This window comes from Odontesthes bonariensis, chromosome 22 (assembly GCF_027942865.1).
Source record: "Odontesthes bonariensis isolate fOdoBon6 chromosome 22, fOdoBon6.hap1, whole genome shotgun sequence".
Classification (NCBI taxonomy): Eukaryota; Metazoa; Chordata; class Actinopteri; order Atheriniformes; family Atherinopsidae; genus Odontesthes; species Odontesthes bonariensis.
In genome coordinates this window covers 31,473,266-31,496,587 of record NC_134527.1, presented here as the reverse complement: position 1 = coordinate 31,496,587, position 23,322 = coordinate 31,473,266, and the positions used below count along the sequence as shown (strand labels likewise).

At 40.8% G+C, this 23,322-nt stretch overlaps 1 protein-coding gene across 7 annotated transcripts; it reads right to left on the bottom strand.

The window, feature by feature from the left end:
- Positions 1-1,544: 1,544 nt before the first annotated feature.
- On the bottom strand, positions 1,545-18,452 carry nadk2 (NAD kinase 2, mitochondrial). Of its 7 annotated transcripts, none has more exons than XM_075456485.1 (13): positions 18,382-18,452; positions 17,649-18,090; positions 17,444-17,532; positions 17,265-17,353; positions 16,831-16,912; positions 16,566-16,649; positions 9,920-10,059; positions 9,649-9,742; positions 9,348-9,491; positions 3,808-3,863; positions 3,635-3,688; positions 3,436-3,559; positions 1,545-3,353 (listed from the first exon to the last, which is right to left on the bottom strand). In XM_075456485.1, exons 2-13 carry the CDS (start codon positions 17,871-17,873, stop codon positions 3,215-3,217), a joined length of 1,320 nt encoding a protein of 439 aa, XP_075312600.1. In that variant the 5' UTR covers positions 17,874-18,090; positions 18,382-18,452; the 3' UTR covers positions 1,545-3,214. The 7 variants fall into 7 exon arrangements, with proteins under 7 accessions (XP_075312600.1, XP_075312598.1, XP_075312599.1 ...); XM_075456483.1 differs by lacking the exon at positions 18,382-18,452 and adding an exon at positions 18,167-18,375; XM_075456484.1 differs by lacking the exon at positions 18,382-18,452 and adding an exon at positions 18,248-18,375.
- Between the last annotated feature and the right edge of the window lie 4,870 nt (positions 18,453-23,322).

The following is a 23,322-nucleotide window of genomic DNA, read 5'->3' as shown; positions in this document are numbered from 1 at the left end:
TTCACTGTTCAAGTGTCTGCTCCACATCCCATGACATTTTATTCTGGTCTTAGTTGGATTTCCATGCTTTTATTGGTTCATACAGGAGTCTGAGAAAGTAAACCACTGAAAACTGTTTTGAATTTGCATTTCATTTACTTCTAAAACTCTAAGCAGAAATGAACACAAGATGAATTTAGACTAGTTGCGTTATGTGTTCTTAGGTTTATCCAACAATTCTTTGCTCTGTTTACGCTCTCATCTGAAGACGTTGTAAATATGCCTCAACTTCTAACTAATGGTTCAGACGATTAACTTCAGCTTTTAAATGGGCTCTACTCGTATTTATACAATGTTACAGGCTCCACAGTGCTTTTTTTTCTCTCTAGTATGTTCACACACAACGTAGGATTCAATTCAGTTTATTTATAAAGCGCCAAATGTCATCTCAAGGCAGTTCAATGATACAGTCCAATTCATTGTAATCATAATCAAATCCAATTGATTAAATTAGATAATAGTCACATACATACAAAGCAAAACAAGAACGTTTTCCTTGCTCAGGACCAATGGATTGCAGCCAAACTTCAGCTTCGTCTGCAGCTGAACATGCCATCAGGTCAGCTGTGGCAGGGGTGCAGAGAAAACTGAGTCCCACATTGTTTTGGCCAAATTACACACCGCTGCAGGATTCATTTTGTTGACCTCCAATTGGTGTAACCTGGGGTCGTTACCGCCCACGTGAAAAACACTTTCACTGCATTTCTGCTTATCCTCAGCCAGCGGTTTGGAATGGGATTCTGCGTCCCGCTCTGGCCCCTGGAATGCACGTTTCTGACTGTAGAGCTTTCTCAGCAGGTGTGTTACTGAGTGGGTAAAATCGATTAGAAATGTGAACAGGTTGGTGAACCACGGGAGAATTCTGCACGCTCAATCCAGACAATTGTATATTTTTTCACGAATGTCTCATCCAGATCATCCAAAATCAGAGCGTCTAACTGCAGTGGAGAGGAAATTGATTGTGGTCAGCAAGGCAATAACCCTTTATCAGAAAAGGGTTCATACACACTTTAATGCTCACTACACTCAGTCTGACTTCTTATATTACAGGTAAGGGTGATGTCATAATCCATTCCCTTCTCTGAAATGCTTTTTCATCTTATATCCACAACTATCTGTGAACCCACAATGTGAAAATCAGAGGTAGGCACGTCCCAAGAGTGATGCAACCATGAACATTTATAAGAACTGATCATAGTGACACAAGGCAGACCGATATTCAACGTTTGGAATGGCCTTCCAAAGCAGAGACCACTGAAATCCTGTTAAATGCCGGTGACTTCAGTCCGTGGCAGAAAACCAACACACCAAAGATGATCGGTGAATTGGGTGATCAGAAAGCTCTGGCTAAATGCTTGCAAATGGAGTCACTCCAGCATTTCTTAAATAAAACGAGAAGAGTGAAGTGACTATTTTCAATGCGCTCACCCAAATTTATCTGCAAATTTCTTTTAAAAAAAAGAAATCGGACGGCTGAGGTTCCATAATGTAAGCACACAGAGGCATTGCTGTTTCATAACTTTATCCAGATACAAAACAAAAAGTGTAACATAGTGTTTCCACGAGGGCCATGCCACGCATTACAGCTTCTGATTGTTTGATAAACTTATCTCAAACATCTGAGTTCCCAGTTTTTTTTTTTTTTTTTAACAAAGTAGAATCACGAGATCTATATATAAAAAAAAAAATGTAACACTTCAAATTGTGTAACAGTTTCATCAATGAGTGGCTTCTGAATTTTAGAATCAGCACACAGCACTGCTCCAAAATGTAATGTTGGTACTTATAAAAGATAAAAGGTGGCATTTCCACCTCAGGCACATTTTCACTTTCATACCTTCCAAAACATATATTCCTGTCATGTGTGGGTAAGACACATTTTGGTGGTTCAGTTCTGTACACGTCATTTGCTCTTCTCTAGCCTCATTTTGCACATTTCTGTATGGCTCAAAGAGCTAGAAAATATAAAAGCTATGCTCCAAAAATACCTGTATTCACCAAACATGCTGCTACAACTACTGTGCTTTCTGTTGAGATGCGTTAACAAGGCTCATGTACAGATGCAACCCACAAACAAGGATTGTACAGAGCGTTTTAAGGCCTGTCGGACCTCATTTAAGCTATAAAGCTGCTGCACTCCAAAATAATTTTTTATTTTTATTTTTTTTTTAAAACACCTATGAATGCCTCTTCATCAGCATAAACACACATGCACACACACAAGTTTATTTCATTACATCCCACATACACTGTGCTGCTGTCTCTAATACTTATTGGAACACTCAATGTGGATAAAACATCCAGTGAACAGAATTCACTGGGGAAACACATCCTGTGTTAATCAGATGCTACCCAGTATCCACAGTGGAGGGAAGCTGTTTTAGAGACCAGATGACTGTGAGCAGTATATCATTGATGTAGAAAACAATAAAGAACAAGTCAGATGGATTCAGCATCAGTTGAATCTGAAAAACTACATTTTAAAGAACTCATTTCCATCCTGTAATAGTCATTAGCCAGTGGCAACAGTAGTGTGAAACCGTCTCCGTCTGTTGTCCATTTCAATCTGGGGCTAGTTGGAGACGGGAAACTATACGTCAATCTTTTTTGTTCGACTGTAAGGCTAAAAGTTGTTCAAGAATCAGAGCAAGGTTAGCTGTAGCAGTGGAACAGTTCACTGAATTACCGGTTTCTTGAGTGTTTCATCAACTCACTAACAAGTTCAATTGGAATTGGAAATTTGCTTTTAAACTGTGCAACACAGACATGGGGAAGAATTATTCCTTAAACTGAAACTGCTTTTCCTGTTTTCATGTAAATGATCACACAATTAATATCAACTTCAAATGTAAAATCCTTTAGTTTGGATGCTCACTGCATCTTGTGCTATGGGTTGCAGGTTTCTGTAACATACTCATAATATTGTCTGGCACAGTATCTACAATTTGAATGAGAACCTGTTCTGGCCTGGCAACAATGGCACGGAGGTTTGAGGCAAATGGAGTGAAAAAAAAAGAAAAAATTAGGATAGGTGCACAAATTGACAAAAAGAAATGGCAACAATAATACCCTTTTTGTTTGGTGTGAAAATATACAAATCCTGGAGAGGCATCAAGCTAGAAGTGTATACCTCCCATTAATCACATCACTGATGGGACCGGGGAGCGGGGGTGCGTCAGTTTTCCAGAAGGACCGTTCGCAGCTGGTCCTCCTCACTCATGCTGATCGTAGCGATCGCACCATCGTTGAACTCAAAGGAAGTCCCGCCATCCACCACCATGCAGGCGTCCCAACACCTGGAACGGACACACACCCTGAGAGAAGAGAGAGCACACTGCTTCTTTACTCGGGAACTCTCACCACACTTCCGTTCTGACACTGCAGAGCATCACTGACCTGCTGGCGAAGCCTCTCTGACGACTGCTGGAGAACACTCTGTTGACGATGGGCTCCCTGATGCTGTAGAACAAGCGGCCGTCGTCTGGACTGAACACCAGAGACTCGTTGTATTGATCAGTTACTGATGAAGCACAGATACAAACAACATTAAAAAGGAATCCAAAGGCCAATAATTATAGGAGAAGTTTAAACTCACCCTTTTCAATAAATGCTCGGTTCAGTGGGATATCAAGGCCCGTCTGGGACTTTCCTTTGGGGAAAAAACCCAAACAGGTCAGTGACGCCCTGGGGAGTTCTGAACCAAAACTGATCTACTTTAGAACTTAGTTCTACAGATATTTTGGGGTCAAAACCTGCAGATGTACATACCAATTTTTAGAATCTCCTCCACTGCTTGTTCAGCAAGTTTGTTGATGTTATATGACCTATGGACAGTAAGCCAAAAGAAAAAAGTTGGGAGTGGAAATGAACCAAGTCAGAAATGAACACGTGCCAAAATAGTCTCAGTGGGGAAAATAACACGTTTTGAACTTATTCAGCAATTATTATTATTGCAGTTAACCACTTTCAAATATTTCATGGGGAAATTGTAGAAGAGGAAGCAGTAAAAAAAGAAGCTGTGACAAGAAGATCTGCACAGGAGAACCCTTCACCTGGTCCTGAGGAATAAAGTTCTTTCAACTTCTAACAGACATGAGTACAAAGGGAAATTATTTTCAGTGTCTTCACTGATCAATCTTATTGTATTGGGATAATATGAACCAATCTAAAATTTGATGCCAGCTAAATGAACGAAACATTTGTGAGAGAGATGTCTATTATTGTTTCTCCTAAATACACTTTTAAATTGTTTAACAAGTTACGATATTAAATGTTGGGAGAGATTCTTACTTGATAAAAGATTTCATTATTATTCTCTTCATGATGCGCCATAAGTCTTCAACAGTATGTTGACTGCAGGAAGGCCAGTCAAGCACACGCATGACCTCTGTGTCTACTCAGCTATGCCTCTGTAAATCACGCAGAATGAGGTTTGGTTGGGTCCAGCTAAAATATCCATGGACCTCCCAGGAAAAGAAGCCATCTTGATGTCTCGATGTGTACTTCTGCAGAAATGGTAGATTTGCACATGTGCAAGTCATCCATGCTACAGGTTTTGATGCACACTATACCATCAATGATGCTGGTTTTTGCACATATAAGAACCTTGATGGTCTTTTATTTTTTTGCATATAGAACTTGACATTTATCTTTATCACAGAGATTCTCAAGACTCCCTTTTTTGCTTGTATTATGGACTGTAGATGTTGAAAGACATCTCTGATAAAGTCATACACAAGGTGGGGAGTGACAAAGGACCCAGCCCAACAGCCTTTTCTGCTTAGCAGTGAAATGAACAATTACTATTTGAGTTATGGCCAAAAGAAGAGCTGTTCAGATTCTCTAAATACCAAGGAAATTAATTTCAGTGATTCCTTTAAAACCTTCAGTAGGTGAATGCGAGTGACAGCAATATCTTTCACTCCTGTGCCTTTTTCTCTTTTAGTATAGCTTCTGTAAACAGCATCATAAAAGGTTGGGAAGATATGTAAAATGTTGATAAAAACAAAATGCAATTATTTGCAAATCTAATGCCCATATTTCATTAACAATACAAAGAAACATGAAATGTTGACAGCGAGACAACGTGTCATTCCATGAAAAATACTGACTGAGTTTACTGAGTTGCATTTGAAAGCAGCAACACACCTCAGAATGTTTGGGACCAAAAGCAAACCGCTTGAGAAACAACTGCTTCAACTGCATCCTCAAATCATGCAACAATTTCAGAATAATCTTTAATGAATAAAGTTTCAATATTCCACCATGCATATCACCAAAACATTCTGAGCATGTGGAGACATCCCTGAGGTCATGCAGCTGAGCTGAGGAACACGTCCAGCAGAAAGCATTGACATTTGCAATGCCACCCACACATGCAGGTTCCAGGACACACTACAGATGCCGTCATCTACCTGCATCTATCCACTTTCATCTGGATAAAGCAGACAGCTTTCTTTACTTTCTGCAGCTTCTTACGTAACTGTGCAGGCTGAATTGTATCAAAAGCACTGGAAAAATCAGAGGTGGATTCTTCCACAACTGCCGGAATTATTGGCTTCCTCTCAAACAGACTTCTGTACCCTGAACTGCACTCTCACAGTTTTCTTCATTCTGCACATCTCAGACTTCCAGTCCAACTTAAGAGTCATGCCATCAGTGGTTGGGTGCATCAGTGATAGACAAGAGGCCGAGTACAGGGAACCGGTCAATCGCTCTGTGACATGGTGTGGGAACAACCGCCTCTTCTTAAGCACAAACAAAACAAAAGAGATGCTTGTGGGCTCCGGGTGGGCGGGTCTGTCAGTCAGCCCTCTCTCGCGGCAGAGAAAAAGGGACAGTGGCTGATAAAGATCGGTTTCACATGCAGGTATCTGCCGATCACCGGCCGTCCACCACTACTGACATCCAGAAAATGTGGATGTGGGGTACTACAGATATCTGAGAGTGTACCTGTACAACAGACTAGACTGGAAATGCAACAAACTATTCTTCTTAAGGCAACCTTCAACGTCTGCACCAACATGTTGCAAAAAAAGCGGAGTGAGTTCAGTCAGAACCTTCAGCACAGACAGGTGCAGGAGGTCCTTCCTACCAGGAGCAATAATCCTATGCAATGACAGCTTAAGATGATTAATGAGAAAGAAAAAAAACACATAAATACTGCTGCATTGTTATTTCCTTTTGGGAACAATGATGCTTTTTTCCCCAATTTAATTCAATCCAATTTAAAGCTTGTCCTGGAAAGACAACGCCATGTAAACACCATTCAGGAATTAGAAAATGGTAAATACATCAAAGAGGTGTTGCGCAGCTAGAATCATTTATTGAACAGAAATGGGACAACGTTCCTCTTCTAATGGTCGTGCCATTGGTATCCTTAGTTCCCAGAGGGATTACTATGCAGTGGTAAATATGGCTCTGTCCCAACCTTTTTGAGACGTGGTGTCCCATCAAATGTAAGATTAGCAAATTTAAGATGATTTTTATTTACATGTTAGTGTCCCAACCTCTTTGGAATACGAGCTGTAGAATCTTGCATATGAGTATTACTTACTGTTGTAGAAACTTTAGTACCATCATAAGCACACCTCACAGTGTGTTATGGTCAACAAATTCTAGATTTGTTTACATTCTATAAATAACAATAAAGTTGATCATTGAAGACATTGAATGTAATGGAAGCTGTTGCACCGATAAGAATCAAGAGCACCTTGATCAAACAGAAAACCCCATGGAGAAACACCACTACGGTCAAAAACCTGAAAAGAGAATGCAGGAAAGCTGAACGTAAATGGAGGAAAACAAAGCTTCAGATTCACTATGAGCTGTACAAAGAAAGCCTGCGTAGTTATAACAATGAGCTGTGCAAGGCCAGACAGCTGCATTTATCTGAAATGATTAATAAGAATGTCAACAAGTCTCAAACTCTGTTTGCTATGGTTGAAAAACTCACAAATCCTCCTAAACAGTCAAACCCAGACCTCCTCTCCACTGAGAAATGCAATGAATTTGCCAACTTTTTTAGCCAAAAAAATCAAAACAATTAGACAAAACATTAACGCAACAAAGACAAACAAGAAAACTAATCTGTGTCTAAAACCTAGAAATAACTCTGACGTTATGTCACAATTTAATAATGTTGATTTAAAAATCCTAGAGGAAACAGTTCGGCAGCTGAAATCAACAACTTGTTCTCTGGACATAATACCATCCGACTTTTTAAAAACTGTTTTTACCTCAGTAGAAATTGATCTCCTACGAATAGTTAACAGCTCACTGGCATCAGGCATTTTTCCCAAGTCACTAAAGACAGCTGCCATTAAGCCACTCCTAAAGAAGAGAACTCTAGACGCCTCTATGATGAACAACTACAGACCTGTCTCTAACCTCTCTTTTATATCCAAGATTATTGAGAAAGTTGTATTTAACCAGCTCAACGACTTTCTGAATGAAAGTGGAAGTCTTGATAAGTTTCAATCAGGCTTCAGACGTCATCACAGCACTGAAACAGCTCTGGTCAAAGTGTTAAACGACATCAGGTTGAATACTGATTCTGGTAATGTTTCAGTCCTGGTTCTGTTGGACCTCAGCGCTGCGTTTGATACTGTAGATCACAGAATCCTGTTGCACAGGCTGGAAAACTGGGTTGGACTTTCTGGAGCGGTCCTTAACTGGTTCAGGTCCTACTTAGAAGGCCGGAGTTATTTTGTTACTATTGGCAGCTATGAATCTGAGCGAGTGGCCATGACTTGTGGAGTCCCCCAGGGGTCAATTCTTGGACCTCTTCTGTTTAACTTGTATATGCTCCCTTTGGGTCAGATATTGCAGAATTTTAACATCAATTATCACAGTTATGCAGACGATACACAACTTTATGTGTCTCTGTCACCGGACGACTGCAGCCCAGCAGACGTACTGTGTCAGTGTCTGGAGGAAGTAAACACCTGGATGAGAGATAATTTTCTACAATTAAATGAAGACAAAACTGAGATCATTCTGTTTGGTAGCAAAGAGAAGAGGGTCAGCGTTGGTAAATATCTTGAGACTCGGGACCTTATAATCACTGACCAAGTTGGTAACCTCGGAGTGTTGATAGACTCAGATCTGACTTTCAGCAGCCACATCAAAGCTGTCACCAAGGCAGCTTTTTACCATCTCAGAAACATCAACAGAATTAAAGGTTTCCTCTCCCAAAAAGACCAGGAGAAACTCATCCATGCATTCATCTCCAGTAGACTCCATCACTGTAACACTCTTTTAACTGGACTTCCCAAAAAGAGCATTAAACATCTGCAGCTCATCCAGAACGCTGCTGCTGGAGTTTTAACCCGGACTAAGAGATCTGAACACATCACACCAGTTTTGAAATCTTTACACTGGCTTCCAGAATAGAATAGATTTTAAAAGCCTGCTGATGGTTTACAAATCCCAGAATGGTTTAGGCCCAAAATACATCTGTGATATGTTCAGAGAATATAAACCCAGCAGAGCTCTGAGATCCAAGGACTCAGGTCAGCTGGTCCAGTCCAGAGTCCAGACTAAACATGGAGAAGCAGCATTTAGCTGTTATGCTGCAAATAAGTGGAACAAACTGCCACTGGAGATTAAACTTTCACCAAATGTAGACATTTTTAAATCCAGGTTAAAAACATTTCTTTTCTCATGTGTCTATGCATGAAATATCTTTTAATTTATCTAGACTGTTGCTTGTTTTTAAATTAATTTAAATGATTTTACTTGTTTCTCTTTATATTATTTTATGTATTTTTAATGCTTCTTGCACTCCCTGCTGCAATGCTTTTATTTTATGTAAAGCACTTTGAACTGTTTGTACATGAAATGTGCTATACAAATAAATTTGATTTGATTTGAAAATCATCTCTTTTGCCCGTTAAATAAAGGCGAAAGAGAATTAAGAAATTACAGATTTACTTTTTCGTGCATTTCAAATAAACTCTTCTGAAAACAGGTTTTCCACCATCAAGGAAAGAGAAATGCCGTTAATTTGTTCTGAGCCTAGGGTGAAGAAATTCATAGGCTACAATAAACAGGGTTCATTTCTTTTTTGAAATATAGCATTTTTCTACCAAGGGATTCAGTAGTGTGCAGTGGGTGTAATGTCTTCCTGTAAGCTCAGTTTTCCCCTCTGACATGTTTCAAAAGGCACTTTAGTCTTCTTCATAACATTTTTAGAATTTTGGCTTTGCTTTGATAAGGATATTAGCCATAAGCCACAAAGCTAGCTATACCTGAGGATGAGGGACAAGTTAAACATTTAATGCTTAGAAAAGTAATTAGACTTTTACCAGGCTTTGGATCCTGTTCCTGTGCAAATACTGAGTCCTGAACTCTTCTGTTTTTCCCATGGACCATCGTCAACTGAGATCTCATAGTAGGAGGCCCTATGGAGCAAGAGGTTAACATGGGGTTTGAAGGAGTTTAACTTCACCCTGTGGTGGACAGAGATGTCACCTGATGAGTTCTACAGAGATGAACAGGATGCAGTTGCAGGGACTGAGGAGTAATGAGAGTTAGAACATGCACGCAGGCACAAGCACTCAACATGTTTAGATGCAGTTCAAGCATCAGTTTCAATGACAGATGTACCTTGAGGACAGAGATTCTCCAATGAAGATTTCATTCAAACTTCGCACAGGGAGGAGGTTGGGCTCGGACAAGCTCTGTTGTAACGCTCCGGTTCCTGAAGAAGGTCAACGGATAAGGAGAATAAAAGATAAAGAAATCACATTTTTGATGGGATGCAAATATCCTTTCAAATGATTCAATATGACACTTTTCATCTTGTGCAAAATCAATACTGAGTCACATGGGAAGGCAGGCAGAGACAGACAGACAGATGGTCAGGGACAGGTCCTACTCTGCTGGCTATCCATGGAGGTGATGCGATGAGCCTGGCTGTGTTGCTCCAGGCTCAGCTGCTGTTCATGCAGGTCCACTGGGGTGGGATTTATTCCCGTACCCGCCAAGTGCAGACGAGTTCTTTGACGCCACAGCCACCTGAGCACAGCACAGGAAAATCAAGGAGACGAAATCTGCTGTCTCAAAGCAACTTTTGGCTTAAAACACAAGAGATTTTTTTTTTTTTTTTTTTTTTTAAAAATTGAACTCAACAGATTTCCCTCCTAGGACTGTCAATTTTTAGATAGCATTTATTAAGATATGAAAAAAAGCACATAAGATGCTATTATCCTCTCAGACTTCATCTCCAGCTCTTTATTTATTTATTTAAAACTGGGTAACACTGACCATGAAGAAAAATAAAGATATATACATTTAATATATATCTACATGGACATAGTGTGTGTGTGTGTGTATATATATATATATATATACACACACATACATACATATATACACACACCATGGTCTGGGTGAATACTCGATTCTGATTGGCTGGAGGCTGTAGTTTAAAAGCGGGATAATGCCCTCCGAGGTGTCCATTATCGGAAATGAATGGACTTCGCGGACACCTTGGAGGGCATTATCCCTTACATATTTATAATGTTATAGAAATTATTAATACCCCTGGCAAATTTTGACTCAAAGTTTATTTTATTCAACCAGCAAGTTTTTTTCTTGATTGGAAATGACACAGAATATAATAAGATGATGTACAAGAGGCACCATTGTGGAAAATAATATTTCTCAGCTTTCGTTTACATTTGAACAAATAGTGGCATGTCCAAAATGATTCATACCTTTCTCAATAATCAATATAAAATCCTTTATTGGCCATTACAGCGATCAAACGCTTCCAATAATTGCTGGCCAGTCTCCACTGGTATTTTTGACCAGCCATCTTTAGCGATGAGCTCCAACTCTTTGGGGCTGGAGGGTCTCCCTTGCCATCACCCTGATCTTTAGCTCCCTCCACAGATTCTCAATTGGATTTAAGTCAGGACTCTGGCTGGGCCACTGCAAAACATTCATGTTTTTGTCCGCTAACCATTTCTTCCCCGCTTTTGTTGTGCGTTTTGGGCCGTTGTCGTGCTGAAATGTCCACAGGTGCCCAAGGCCAAGTTTCTCTGCAGACTGCCTGATGTTGTCGTTGAGAATCTTGATGTACTGTATAGGCCGTAAGGTGAACCTCGAAAACTCCTTCAGAACACCAGGCTTGTTCCGCGCTCTACGAACCAAACACGCTTCAGCTCATAAAAAGATTTGAGTTGTGTTGAGGTTTAAAAAAAAGTTTCGCCGCTCAGAACACAGTACTTTTTTAGTTCGCAACGTTTAAAGGAATAACTAGTGCCTGGCAAGGCGTATGTACATATTCGGCAGGCGTAATAACAATTTGGCTCGCGAGAGGTGCCACGGTTGAGACGTCATCAGAATGGACGAATCGGATAGCTGGTATGTCAGCTGAGCTGGTAAACAAAAACAGCACCGCTGCAGCAGCGCGATCATCCAGCAGTACCGAAGAAGACGAAATTTCGACCGAAAAATTTGTTACATGCACATATCTTCTGTTAAGCATGAGGAAACACAGAATTTCACCTGCACAAGGTGGAATGGAAGGAATCAGAAGGAACAAATAAAGAAGCACTTGCTGAGTTCTTATACGATGCGTGGCCACATGCTGATCTTACAGAAGTGGGAAGAAACCTTAGCTTGTACATAGCACATCAACACCAATGTCACCGTGACTGTACTGGAAGGTGTGCAGTCTGTTCGTGCTGTGGAAGACCTGCAGTGTGACCACGAAGAATGTGACACTGGTGTTTTTGCATGCACAACATGCTGCACAGGAACATAAGACTGTCATTATTAAGAGCCCTGACACTGATGTAGCAGTCATTGCTGTGAGTCTGCAGAAAGAATTGCCATGCAGCTTGTACTTTTTCACAGGGAAGGGCAACAGAACACGCATAATGGACATTACCAAGGTGTCATCAGCTCTCGGAGCCAGTGTGTGTTCAGCCTTGATTGGGATCCATACATTCACTGGGTGTGACACCACAAGGCAAAAAGAAGACATTTGCTGTGGCATGCGAGAAAGATGTCTACCTGAAGGCTTTCAGAAATCTGGGGACTGAATTTAACTTGGACCACTCTACATTTGCATTACTTTGCAAATATGTATGCCATTTGTACTATCAGCCAACTGCAGAAAACATCAATGAGGCTCGGTACAAAGCTTTCTGTATGGCATCATCAGTCTTGCCAGAATTATCTATCTCCCCAACAAGTGATGCCCTCCACCAGCACTGCAAAAGGGCAAATTATAAGGCTAAAATAATAAGGTCATGTGTAAAGCAAAAGATTGGACTCATTTGAATCGGTGGTGGAGAGGAGGACACTGAACAAACTGTTATCCATCATGGATAACCCCACCCATCCTCTCCACCAGCTGCTGGTTGGACAGCGGAGCTCCTTTTCCAACAGGCTCATTCAGCTCCACTGTCACAAGGACCGTTTCAGGAAATCCTTCCTACCAGCAGCCATCACCATATACAACACCTCCCCTCTGGCTGGAAGAGAACTTCAACCTCAATAGGCTTGAAGTCTCTCCTAAAAAACAATAACAAAAAACAAAAAATACTGTAGATTTGTATATAGCAAATGTTTATTCACTATTTTTATTTATTTTATATTATTTTATTTTATTTCATATTTATTTTATTCTCTTCTATTTGCTTGTTTTTCACTACTTTAATTGTTTTCATATACTGTATGCTGCTGCAACAAAACAATTTCCCTAATTGGGATTAATAAAGTATTAATAAAGTAGACTTGTGCAGGTGTTCCAGCTGTTCAAACACCACAAAGGAAACAGAGGATAAAGAAGATGACAGCTGCCCTGACACTGACAGTGAGGAATAGTGTATGTGTGTGCGAGCGTTTTTTTTTTTTTTTTTACCTTTGTTCTATTCCATTTGTATCATTCCTTTTATTATGGTTATGTATATAAGTTTATGCCGGTTGATGTGTATGCCCTACTTGTTTTGATTTTGTTATGTGTTGTATAGTTATTAGTGAATAAATCAGTAAATGAATACCTGAATGGTAAATGGCTAAATGGCTCAATTCAGAAATACATGAATGAGCATTATCGTTGATAATTATTATTTTATGTTCACTTTAAAATTATATTTTGCGAGATTCCTTTCTGTAGGTTAGTTTTGACAGCATCAGACAGGTTGTCATTTTTCCAGTTTGTTGTCGTAAATCGGCAACGTGATTGGTCCAGCGCGGTCACGTGGTGTCTTGTGACGTCAAAATCGTCATTCAGCCCTGCGAAAAATATCTTCAGAAAACGTCTCGGTCTAAAAAAAGTACAGGATTCTGTGACGCGAAACTTTTTTTATATGTGCAAAATAAGTTGGTCATTTTTATCAGCTAACGGGCATGTAGTTCGGAGAGCACGGAGCAAGCCTAAACGAAAACGGGGTTCACCTTACGGCCTAGTATTGCTTTTTTTTCATGATGCCGTTTACTGTGATTGGATTCCCTGGTCCGTTGGCTGAAAAACACCCCCAAAGCATCAGGTTCCCACCACCATGTTTGACAGTGGGGACGGTGTTCTTAGGGTTGAAGGCTTCTCCTTTTTTTTTTTTTTTTTTACACCAAATGAAGCATACATCATTGTGGCCACACAATTCAATTTCTGTTTCATCTGACCATAAAACAGAACACCAGAAGTCTTCTTCTTTGTACAGATGAGCATTTGCAAAGGCCAAGCGGGCTGTTGTGTGCCTTATCTGGAGAAGTGGCGTCCTCCTTGGAAACCAGCAGTGTTGGACTGTCTGCCTTGAGACGTTGCCACCTGCAGAGCCCAGATTCTCCAGAATGGCCTTGGTGGTGATCCTTGGATTCTTTTTCACCTCTCTCACTATCCTCCTGGCCAGCACAGGTGTCACTTTTGGCTTCCAGCCACGTCCTCTGAGATTTTCCACAATGCGGTAATCCGGTCTTGTATTTTTGTTATTATCTTTTTATAACTGTAGCCACTGGAACTTGGAAACATTTAGACATGGCCTTATAGCTCCGTCCTGACTTGTGAGCAGCCGCAGGTCCTCAGTGAGCTTCTTTGTCTTAGCCATGACTGTGCAGAGAGCTGCTGTTTTTCACCTGTTGAGTTGATTAAAACAGCTGTTCCCAATGTATCAGAGTAATAAGGATGCTTTAGTACAGCTTGAACTATTTGGAATGGTATAGAACTTTGGATTTTCCAATAGACTGTGACAGTTTGCAAAGGGTATGAATAATTTTGGACATGCCGCTTTTTGTTCAAATGTAATAAAAGTAATTTTTTCCACAATGATGCCTCTTGTACATTATCTTATCTTCTGGGAGACGCCTGTGTCATTTCCAATCAAGAAAATACTTGCTGGTTGAATAAAACTAACTTTAAGTCAAAATTTGCGTGGGGTATGAATCATTTCGGGCTTGACTGTATATGTATGTTCACAAGAAATTGTGCTACACCTCTGCACTTTTCTGACCACTATTTATTTCAGTTCAGAGTGAGTCTCCCAAGAAGACCCTCTGCTTCCACCCCTATGGTTTCCTTCAGCCGCAACCTGTCGCCCACCCGCTTCTCCTCCGTTGTTGCCTCCGCTCTTCCGACCTCCAGCACATTCTCCCCCCTTGAGGTTAATGATCCCACGGGGTCCCTCTGCTCTACACTGAGCTCATGTCTGGATAGTCTGTGTCCTCTATCCACCAAACCCCCTCGATCCTCCCAGTCCCACCCTTGGCTTAATGATACTCTCCGAGCGTTGCGCACCAACCTCAGAGCTGCCGACAGGAAATGGCACAAATCAAAAGATCCTGCAGATCTAACTAAATTCCAGGCACTACTGTCATCATTCTCATCCAGTATCACTGATGCAAAAAAGATTCACAGTACTACTGACACCCGGAAACCTTTTTCCACTTTCAAAACTCTGCTCAACCCTCCGCCACCTGCTACCAATCTGAAGCAGGTCACTGATTACCTCTCACCAAACAACCTCCTTGATCCAAACCAATCTGGGTTTAAAAGTGGACACTCCACTGAAACGGTTCTGTTGGCTGTGACAGAAGCCTTAAAAGAAGCCAGAGCGACAGCTAAGTCCTCAGTACTGATCCTGCTCGACTTATCGGCTGCGTTTGACACTGTCAACCATTGTATCCTTCTGTCCATACTCTCCAGCATGGGCATCACAGGGAGAGCACATTCCTGGTTTGAATCATACCTCACTGGTCGGTCATTCTAAGTGTCCTGGCTCGGTCACACTTCTGCAGCGCACCACCCCGCCACAGGGGTCCCCCAAGGTTCAGTACTAGGACCTCTTCTCTTTGCCATATACACCACGTTACTGGGACAAATCATCCGATCACATGGCTTCTCATACCAAAGTTATGCTGACGATACCCAGCTCCATCTGTCATTCCCACCTGACGACCACACGGTCTCAGCACAAATCTCAAACTGTCTCTCTGACATATCAAAATGGATGAAAGCCCATCACCTCCAATTGAACCTCTCTAAAACTGAACTGCTCGTCTTTCCAAGCCAAACCAACCATACACCACAGCATCTACATCCAAACTGAATCCCTATCTCTTGCTCCATCAAAGGTAGCTAGAAACTTGGGTGTCATGATTGATGACCAACTAACCTTTAAAGATCATGTTACCCTTGTTGCTCGATCATGCCGCTTTGCATTGCTAAAGATCAGAAAGATCAGGCCGTATCTAACCCAACACGCCACCCAGCTCCTGGTGCAGGCTATGGTCATCTCCCGCCTTGACTACTGCAACGCTTTCCTAACTGGTCTCCTAACTGGTCTCCTAACTGGTCTCCCAGCCTGTGCTGTGAAACCTCTGCAGATGGTCCAGAACGCGGCGGTGCGTCTGGTCTTCGGTCAGCCTAAAAGAGCACACATCACCCCTCTGTTCATTGAGCTCCACTGGCTACCCTTAGCCGCCCGCATCAAATTCAAGTCCCTGATGTTAGCCTACAGAGTGCTTAATGGAACGGCTCCCATCTACTTGAATGCTCTCGCAAAGGCTTATGTCACAACTCGGTCACTCTGGTCGTCACAGGAATGTCGTCTAGCAGTGCCTACACCACGCTGAAGACAATCCAGACTCTGTTCATGTGTCGTTCTACGATGGTGGAATGACCTACCGAGTGCTACCAGAACAGTTTCTGATTATCTTCAAGAAACTCTTGAACAAGTGCTAAAAAAAAAATGTCTGGGTACTCCTTTGAGACTACCATACTCTTTTACACAAGTCCGAAAGTTCAATTTGGAGAAAAGCGCACTGTGTATTAGGCTGAGAGTCAATCACAGATACATCTCCACTTGCAGGTAGGTATTTTTAAAGTCCACCATATATTGCATATTCATAGATGTGACATTTACTTTTTACAGACAACACATTCTAAACTGGTCTTCAACCTTAAGCCAATGACAGAGCAACAGCTCCATGACTGTCAGAGCATACACAAGTGGAATGGGCAGCATGCCAACTAGAAGAAAGGCACAAGACCGTATATATATGTAAATACACACCTGAACTCACCACGGCAGAGTTTCTCCAGTGCCTCTGGGAAGGCATGAGTGTAGCGCACAGGCAGGCAAAGGTGCCCTTCTGACCTATATAGAAGACAAAAAAATGCTGTCACTCAGTTGGAATTAGTCAAAATATGTGTGTTATGTTTACTCAATGCATTGAAACTTCCCCAGAATTTTTCTTTTTTAAACAGCTACATTACATTTGTTCCTTATTAATTCAACATTAAAAATCTTTCCAAAAAGGTGCTGTGGAAGATTTTACCTCTCTGGGTCTGTGTTTATGCCAACAACTGGTTTGTCCTTGCTTAAAACCTTACTGGCAACAAGTAGCATTGTTCCATCACCTAACAAAACAAACTGCAGTTAGAGAACTTGTATTGTGTACTAATCTGTTGTCTGAAGCTTTTGTACACAGGACTTTTTTGCCACTCTTGTGGTCTGAATAAACTGAAGTCCTTCACAGTTTATAACTCATGCTTGCACAGAAAAGTTGAATGCCAGGAATGATTACTTTATTCAGCTAATCGGTTTGAACAAATGGTTGGGATAATGGCCATCCAAGCTTGTAAGTGTTACTGTCTTAAAGTTTTACTATCTAAATATATCCAATTAGAATCAACCATCAGACAGGAGTCCATAGCGAGAGGGAAAAGTATTTAGTACAATTCAAATACTAAACTTATATGAAGTTCCTACCTCCAGCAGAGACAATCGTATCTGCCCATCGCACTACTTCTTCATTATATTCTCCTCTCTTCACAACTTGTACATCAATGCCTTCTTTCCTGTTAATACGTAATAAACACAAAGTGTTCAAGCAGCAAAACCGGAAACCATCTCTGTTTGGCTAAGGAATTGGCCTGTGATCATCTTACTGCAGGCTCTTCACAATGTGCTCCACGTTGTTAGTGTGAACGTTATGTCGCTCCAGCAGGCCGCTGTAGCTGGAGCCCTTCATGGCAAGCTGGGGACAAAGGAACAAACCAAAAACACAGAGCAGATAAAAGTCAAAAAGAATAAGGTGATTAGATTCACCACTAGGGGCTAACAAGCTAGGGTAAAAGTGAAATGAAGTATTACCAACTGTTTCAAATCCTCCTCAGACAGCCCTGCATAGCGATAACGCTGCTGTTCAAACTCGTACCGTGTAGTCTTTGTTACCACGGCAACTTTTTCAGGTTTAAATCCAATTTTCGGTTTTGATGAGAAGTTGCATATTGCGTTGTGATGAGTGCCAAGAGAGTACCCACAACAAACCAACCGATTCCCGAGACAAAGCGCGTTCACCACCGAGCGGCGAGCCATTCTTCGAAGTTAGCACAGGCAAAAAGTCAACCAAAAGCCCGATTACAAGTGTCGAATGAGAGTCCTGGTCATGGCAGGCCTCTGGTCTGGTGTGTTTTGTTGCCCATGCACACCCAGCTGTCACAGAAGGTCACGGAGCTCTTCCCCTGGCTGCCAAGCTCCCTCTTTAGAACTTTGTGGTATGCCTTCCAGGTTGAATATGTCCAAAGGCACGGAACTAAACAGCAAGATCGACAATTAGCTTATAGTTTAAATGCTTATCCAACAAACCGTATTGGGTAGTTTAAAGTTACCAGAATGTTAAACAAGCGCACTGAACAAGGTAAAAGAAGCTAGCAGCTTGATGGTATGTCGCAGGCCTGCTTATCACGTACTTCGGTTGGCTCTACTCTTACCACAGACCACATTAAAGCCGTGCCACACTCAAGGTTCCAAAGTATTTCACCATTAGGTACCACGTAGCGTGGAAGAGCAAGAGACAACACAAGAGGACAGTGGCAACACATACCATGCAGCCAGGCACGTACTCCAGTTGGACGTTTTACGTACACTACGCAAGGTGTAAGCTGATTGGCTGCGTGTAAGGGAAAGCCCAGAGAGCCAACCGGAGTCAACGGCCTGCTGTACCACGTGAGTGTGAGGTAATGTAAACGTGACGAACCAGTGACGTTTTTCTTTACGGCTCCATCATGACTGCTTGCTTTAGTTGGTGGGTTCAGTCTCACAACAAATGTCTGTGTGAATGTAAACGACACAACCTCAGCAAAACATTCAAGTCCATTCCATTCTATATATGATCACATACATTTATTTGTGAGCCCAGACTCTCATAGAATGTTCCCCATGGCAACATACAGAACAGACAGGGGAGCTGTTAACTGACAGCTCACAGGTAGCCCACATATAATGTTAACATGACTCAGCTGTTCTGGTTTCTGCATTTCCATCCAAAACATTCTAGTGGCATATAAACCTCCTCACCTATCAAATATGTTTTTAGAATATATCAAACACACATGAATTTATCTTTAATTGAAATCTTTGCTCCCGACACATCAGGTTACAGTTGTTGAAAAAATGAACTGCTATTGCTTAAATCATGTTGCTCTCTCATCTGTTTCTAATGTCACATCTGTATCTTTGAATCCTTTTTTGCATCCACAGCTCTTGCTACTTGTTTTTAACCTTTGAACGTTCAGTTCTGTTGAAACTTCAGCAACCAACTTTCTGCAAATTCTTTCAGCATTGTTTCTCTTCTTCCATCATTTCTTTTGCTTTCACTGAGCTCTGGGTTCTTCCACAGTACCTTTCAGCCGCCCTGCTGAAACTTCAGCAACTAGCCTTCTGCTAAATTTTCACTTTTTGTTTTGCATTTAACAAAGTTTTCAGCTTTTATTCAGCTCGACGGTCTTCCACAAATAGTTTTTGGCTTTCTGCTGAAGTTTCACTATTTTTAGTTTCTTTAGCATCTTCAGTGTCACTTGTTCAACTTATCAGCATTCTCACTGCTGTTTTGCCGGAACAGATTTTTGGAGTATGATATAGCCTACATTCTACATTAGTAGCAGGATCACCAACTTCCCCATTTCCCCCAGTTTTAATGTGTTGAACCCTGAGAATGATATAAAGCAACTCACCATTTGAACAGGTGAGTTCATATGTGCCTTCAGCTGCCTGTGGCTTACTTTATGTGCAGACGTCTACGGTCAAGCCAGCCTTGACTTTTTTTTGTTTTGCGTGCATACATATGGGGATTGCGGTATTATGATAATTATGGTTTTAAATTTCAAAATGATATCCCTGTTATATTTCATACATGAGTTAAAATTCCCAGTATCACAATAACATTGAAGTGATGCGTTGTTTCCACATCCACATCAGTACACATCCTCTGAATAAATCAAACAATATCATCTTCATCTGGTGATATATTTACAAAATCAAATGAAAATGAATAGGCTCTTCTACCAGAGAGTGTACCAGAGTATGCCAGCTCCAGGAATCTTATAAAATATTAGCCCGATCTGTTTTTTGGTTTTAAATTATAAGCTCTTTTGAATGCCTAACATTTATTTGATTCTGTATAGATTGACATAGCCCCCCCTCTCCCCGCTGCTCGCAGCCGTACTCACCTGTGGGCACATCTTGGTACATTGGAGCGTGCGCTGGCCCACTATGTTCGGCAGTCTGGGGAGCCTTATTGGGTGGGGCCTCTGCTGTAGGTTCACTAATAAACCTAATAACGTGTTTTGGATGGTGGGAGAGTACCTGGAGAGAACCCACTCAAGCACAATTAAACTCCACGCAGAACAGCCCCATCTAGGCCTTGAACCAGGAACCTACTATTGTGCATCCCTAGTAAAAGACATTACCTTGAGAAAATACTTCAGATAGGCCACATCAGTTGTGATCAGAGCACTCAGGGATTTCACCCTGAAACTAGGAGAGAGGCTCCAACAAATCCCAGGACTAACATCAGAGATCTCTGCCCAGAAGACTGCAGTCCAAGAAACTGCTTAGATACTCGGTTGCACTTTACATTACAGCTCATTAATGATATGGTAATAAGTAATAACCGTCCTGGTTAATAAACTGGGACAAAACCTTGTGGTAATAAAAGGCCTAAAACTGAAGTTACAGGGTAATGAAGGACCTGGAAGCAAGAACAGTAAAGTGGAAACCAATTTATAGATGACAACTGGGCAGCACTATCTGGTAATAGTATTTAACACTGTGGAAATAATATGGTTATAAAGGGTTCTTTATAGATAAATAAATAAAACTATGCAAATATTGACACAGGTGAATGATTCTGACATTGACAATCACCAAAATTTGAGGAAATGTTTCATTCATCATTGTGACAGTCACATGGGAAAAGTGTTTGTAAAGGACGATGTGACCTGATTTGAGGGGTATTCTTCACTAATTATATTCAACTCACCAGAGGATATTTCTCATACACTGAGGTCACCTATTACAGCTCAAGCTCTACTTTATTTGGCTAATTGTGGTATGTCATTGACTCTGTGGAATAATTTTAAACTATAACACGTCTCAAGTGAGATGATATGTATCATTTAAATCTGGTTATTGCTTAATGCCAGAAATAATTCTATTTTACAAGAATGAATTTATGTTAAGTTTTAAAACCACAAAGGAAAGGTGGGAAGAGGAGAGGATTAAAGAAGTGAAGTGGCTCGTGGATCATTCTTCAATTAATTATTCCTGTGACTTTAGTGCTGAAACTGTGTCACAGGGCTAACAGTGTTATTATGGGAGGACCATTTTCTTTTTGGTTCTCCTCGTCTCTCACCCTCCCTATCAGTGTCTCTCCTCTGGATGAGTCCCCTCCTGTCTTCTCTGGTAACAGAAGCTGAAGGAGAGCACATTTTCCCACACACTTGGAGTATTTCATTTAAGAGCTCCAGACACTCTGTCCTACTGAATCCTACAGTCTCCAGAAAAACTCCAGCAGCCTTGACTCCTTCTGTTGCTGCTTGACAGGTCTGCTTGCTCAACCCTCCAAAAAGGTATGTGATGAACTCTACGTTTGATTTCTATTCAAACTTTTGGAAGTTTTACATGCTTTAATCCTACAAGCTCTAAAAACAGTGACTTGATTTAACATCTGATTCTACTGTCTTATCCTTTAATAGAAGTTAAGAAAGAAAAAAAGCTGGAAAGGTGGAATAAAAGTACTGAAAAGAAAGGAACCCCTGTACCAAAATCCTACACAATAAAAGAAATACAAAGATTTGGCTTCATTCTCCAGATTTAAGTAAAAGTAAGTGAGTAAAAAGATTTTTTGTAAATATTTGTAAATGGTCTTTAATACAAAAAAAGAGAGCTTTTGTAGTCTAGAGTTGGACTGAATGTATTAGTCTTAGCTTTTCCATTAGTATTTGTTACTTCAAAGGGGAGGATAAAAAAGCCCAAAATCCAAAAGTAAAGGATGGTTTTATGCAATAACAAAGTGAACACCACCAGACACCAGAAATTGTACTGACAATAGCTGAGTAGCTGAGTTGTCTCAAATTGTGGAGTTGTGTAAAATGGAAAGCCAGGTGGTTTGATCCCTTGCTTCCCCAGTTCACATGTGGATGACACCCATGATCTTGGGTAAGAGAATGAGCCCAACCCCACCCCCATTCCCACACCACTTACGGTACTTTCATTGCCCTCGATGTGTTGAATATTGTATGACTGTATGCACTATAGAGGAAAAGGCACTGAATGAGCTAAAAACCAGTATAGACTAAGAAGTGCTGTAAGACTGTGTGTGAATATGTGAATGCGGCTTGTAGTGTAAAACTGACAATAAAAAGTGCTACATAAATGCAGTCTATTTAAAATTAACAAGCCGCATTCTGTTTGTGCTTCATATGGTCATTGATTCACTAAAAGAGAAATTATGTCAAAACTGTTAAAGGAAGTTGACTGATTTCAGCTGAAGTAAATAATGGGGGAATTGCTGATTTGAATGTAATTTGATTATAAAGAATTTTATTGAACTGGATTCTAACTGGATGAGATTAAATGTGTTTATTCTCAGTTTAAAATGATCTGAAAGGACATACTATTAACTGCAGCAAACTAAACCATAACTCTTTGTATTTAGAAATGTGAAATGTTTTATTTTTAAGTAGATATCCTCCGAATAATCAGTTACCATCTTGAAATACATTAAATCCCCCTTTGTGATCCCCTGTTCGTGTTTCCATGCTTTTTAATTAATCATGATAGGAGGATGATAAAACCTTTGTATAAAACTCTTGAAGATGGAAACAGATAAAGTAAAAAAGGAACATTGTAGGAGTAAGAAATGACTTTTTTTGGACCACATGCCCGCTTAGAAATTTTAAATTAAGGAAGACTATAAAATCTTTGTCTGGTGAACCGACAACGATGGTGCATAAAAAAATAGAATGGAGATACGACATTTGCAATTTAACATCTTTCTGTGTTAGGTTAGGTTAGGTTTCTTTATTAGTCTTCACAAAGGAGAAATTTGTCTCGGAGACAGGGAGGTTACAGCACCATAAAACACATAAGAGGACAACACCAACAGACAAAACAGACAACAATAAAATGTAAGGTACAGGCTCAGAAACATTGGATGTCCTAACCCACTGCCCCTGTCCCATCCAGTCCATACCCCCCCCCCCCACACACACACACACACATACACACACACACACATACACACCCCCAATACCAACCCATCCTCCAGAACTAAACACACATTCACTCTATGATAAATATCTAGAATTCCTTCATTCCATAATCTAAGAAAAATAGTAAAAACAAGGATACATTCATCCATGTATACCCCCTTCTCAGCTAGTACCCTCATGGTCATTACTCCATTCCATCACCACCTACAGTACAAACACTAACTGCAGAGGTCCCTTTTTGTCCCACTCAATCCCATTTTTCCCCAAGTTTA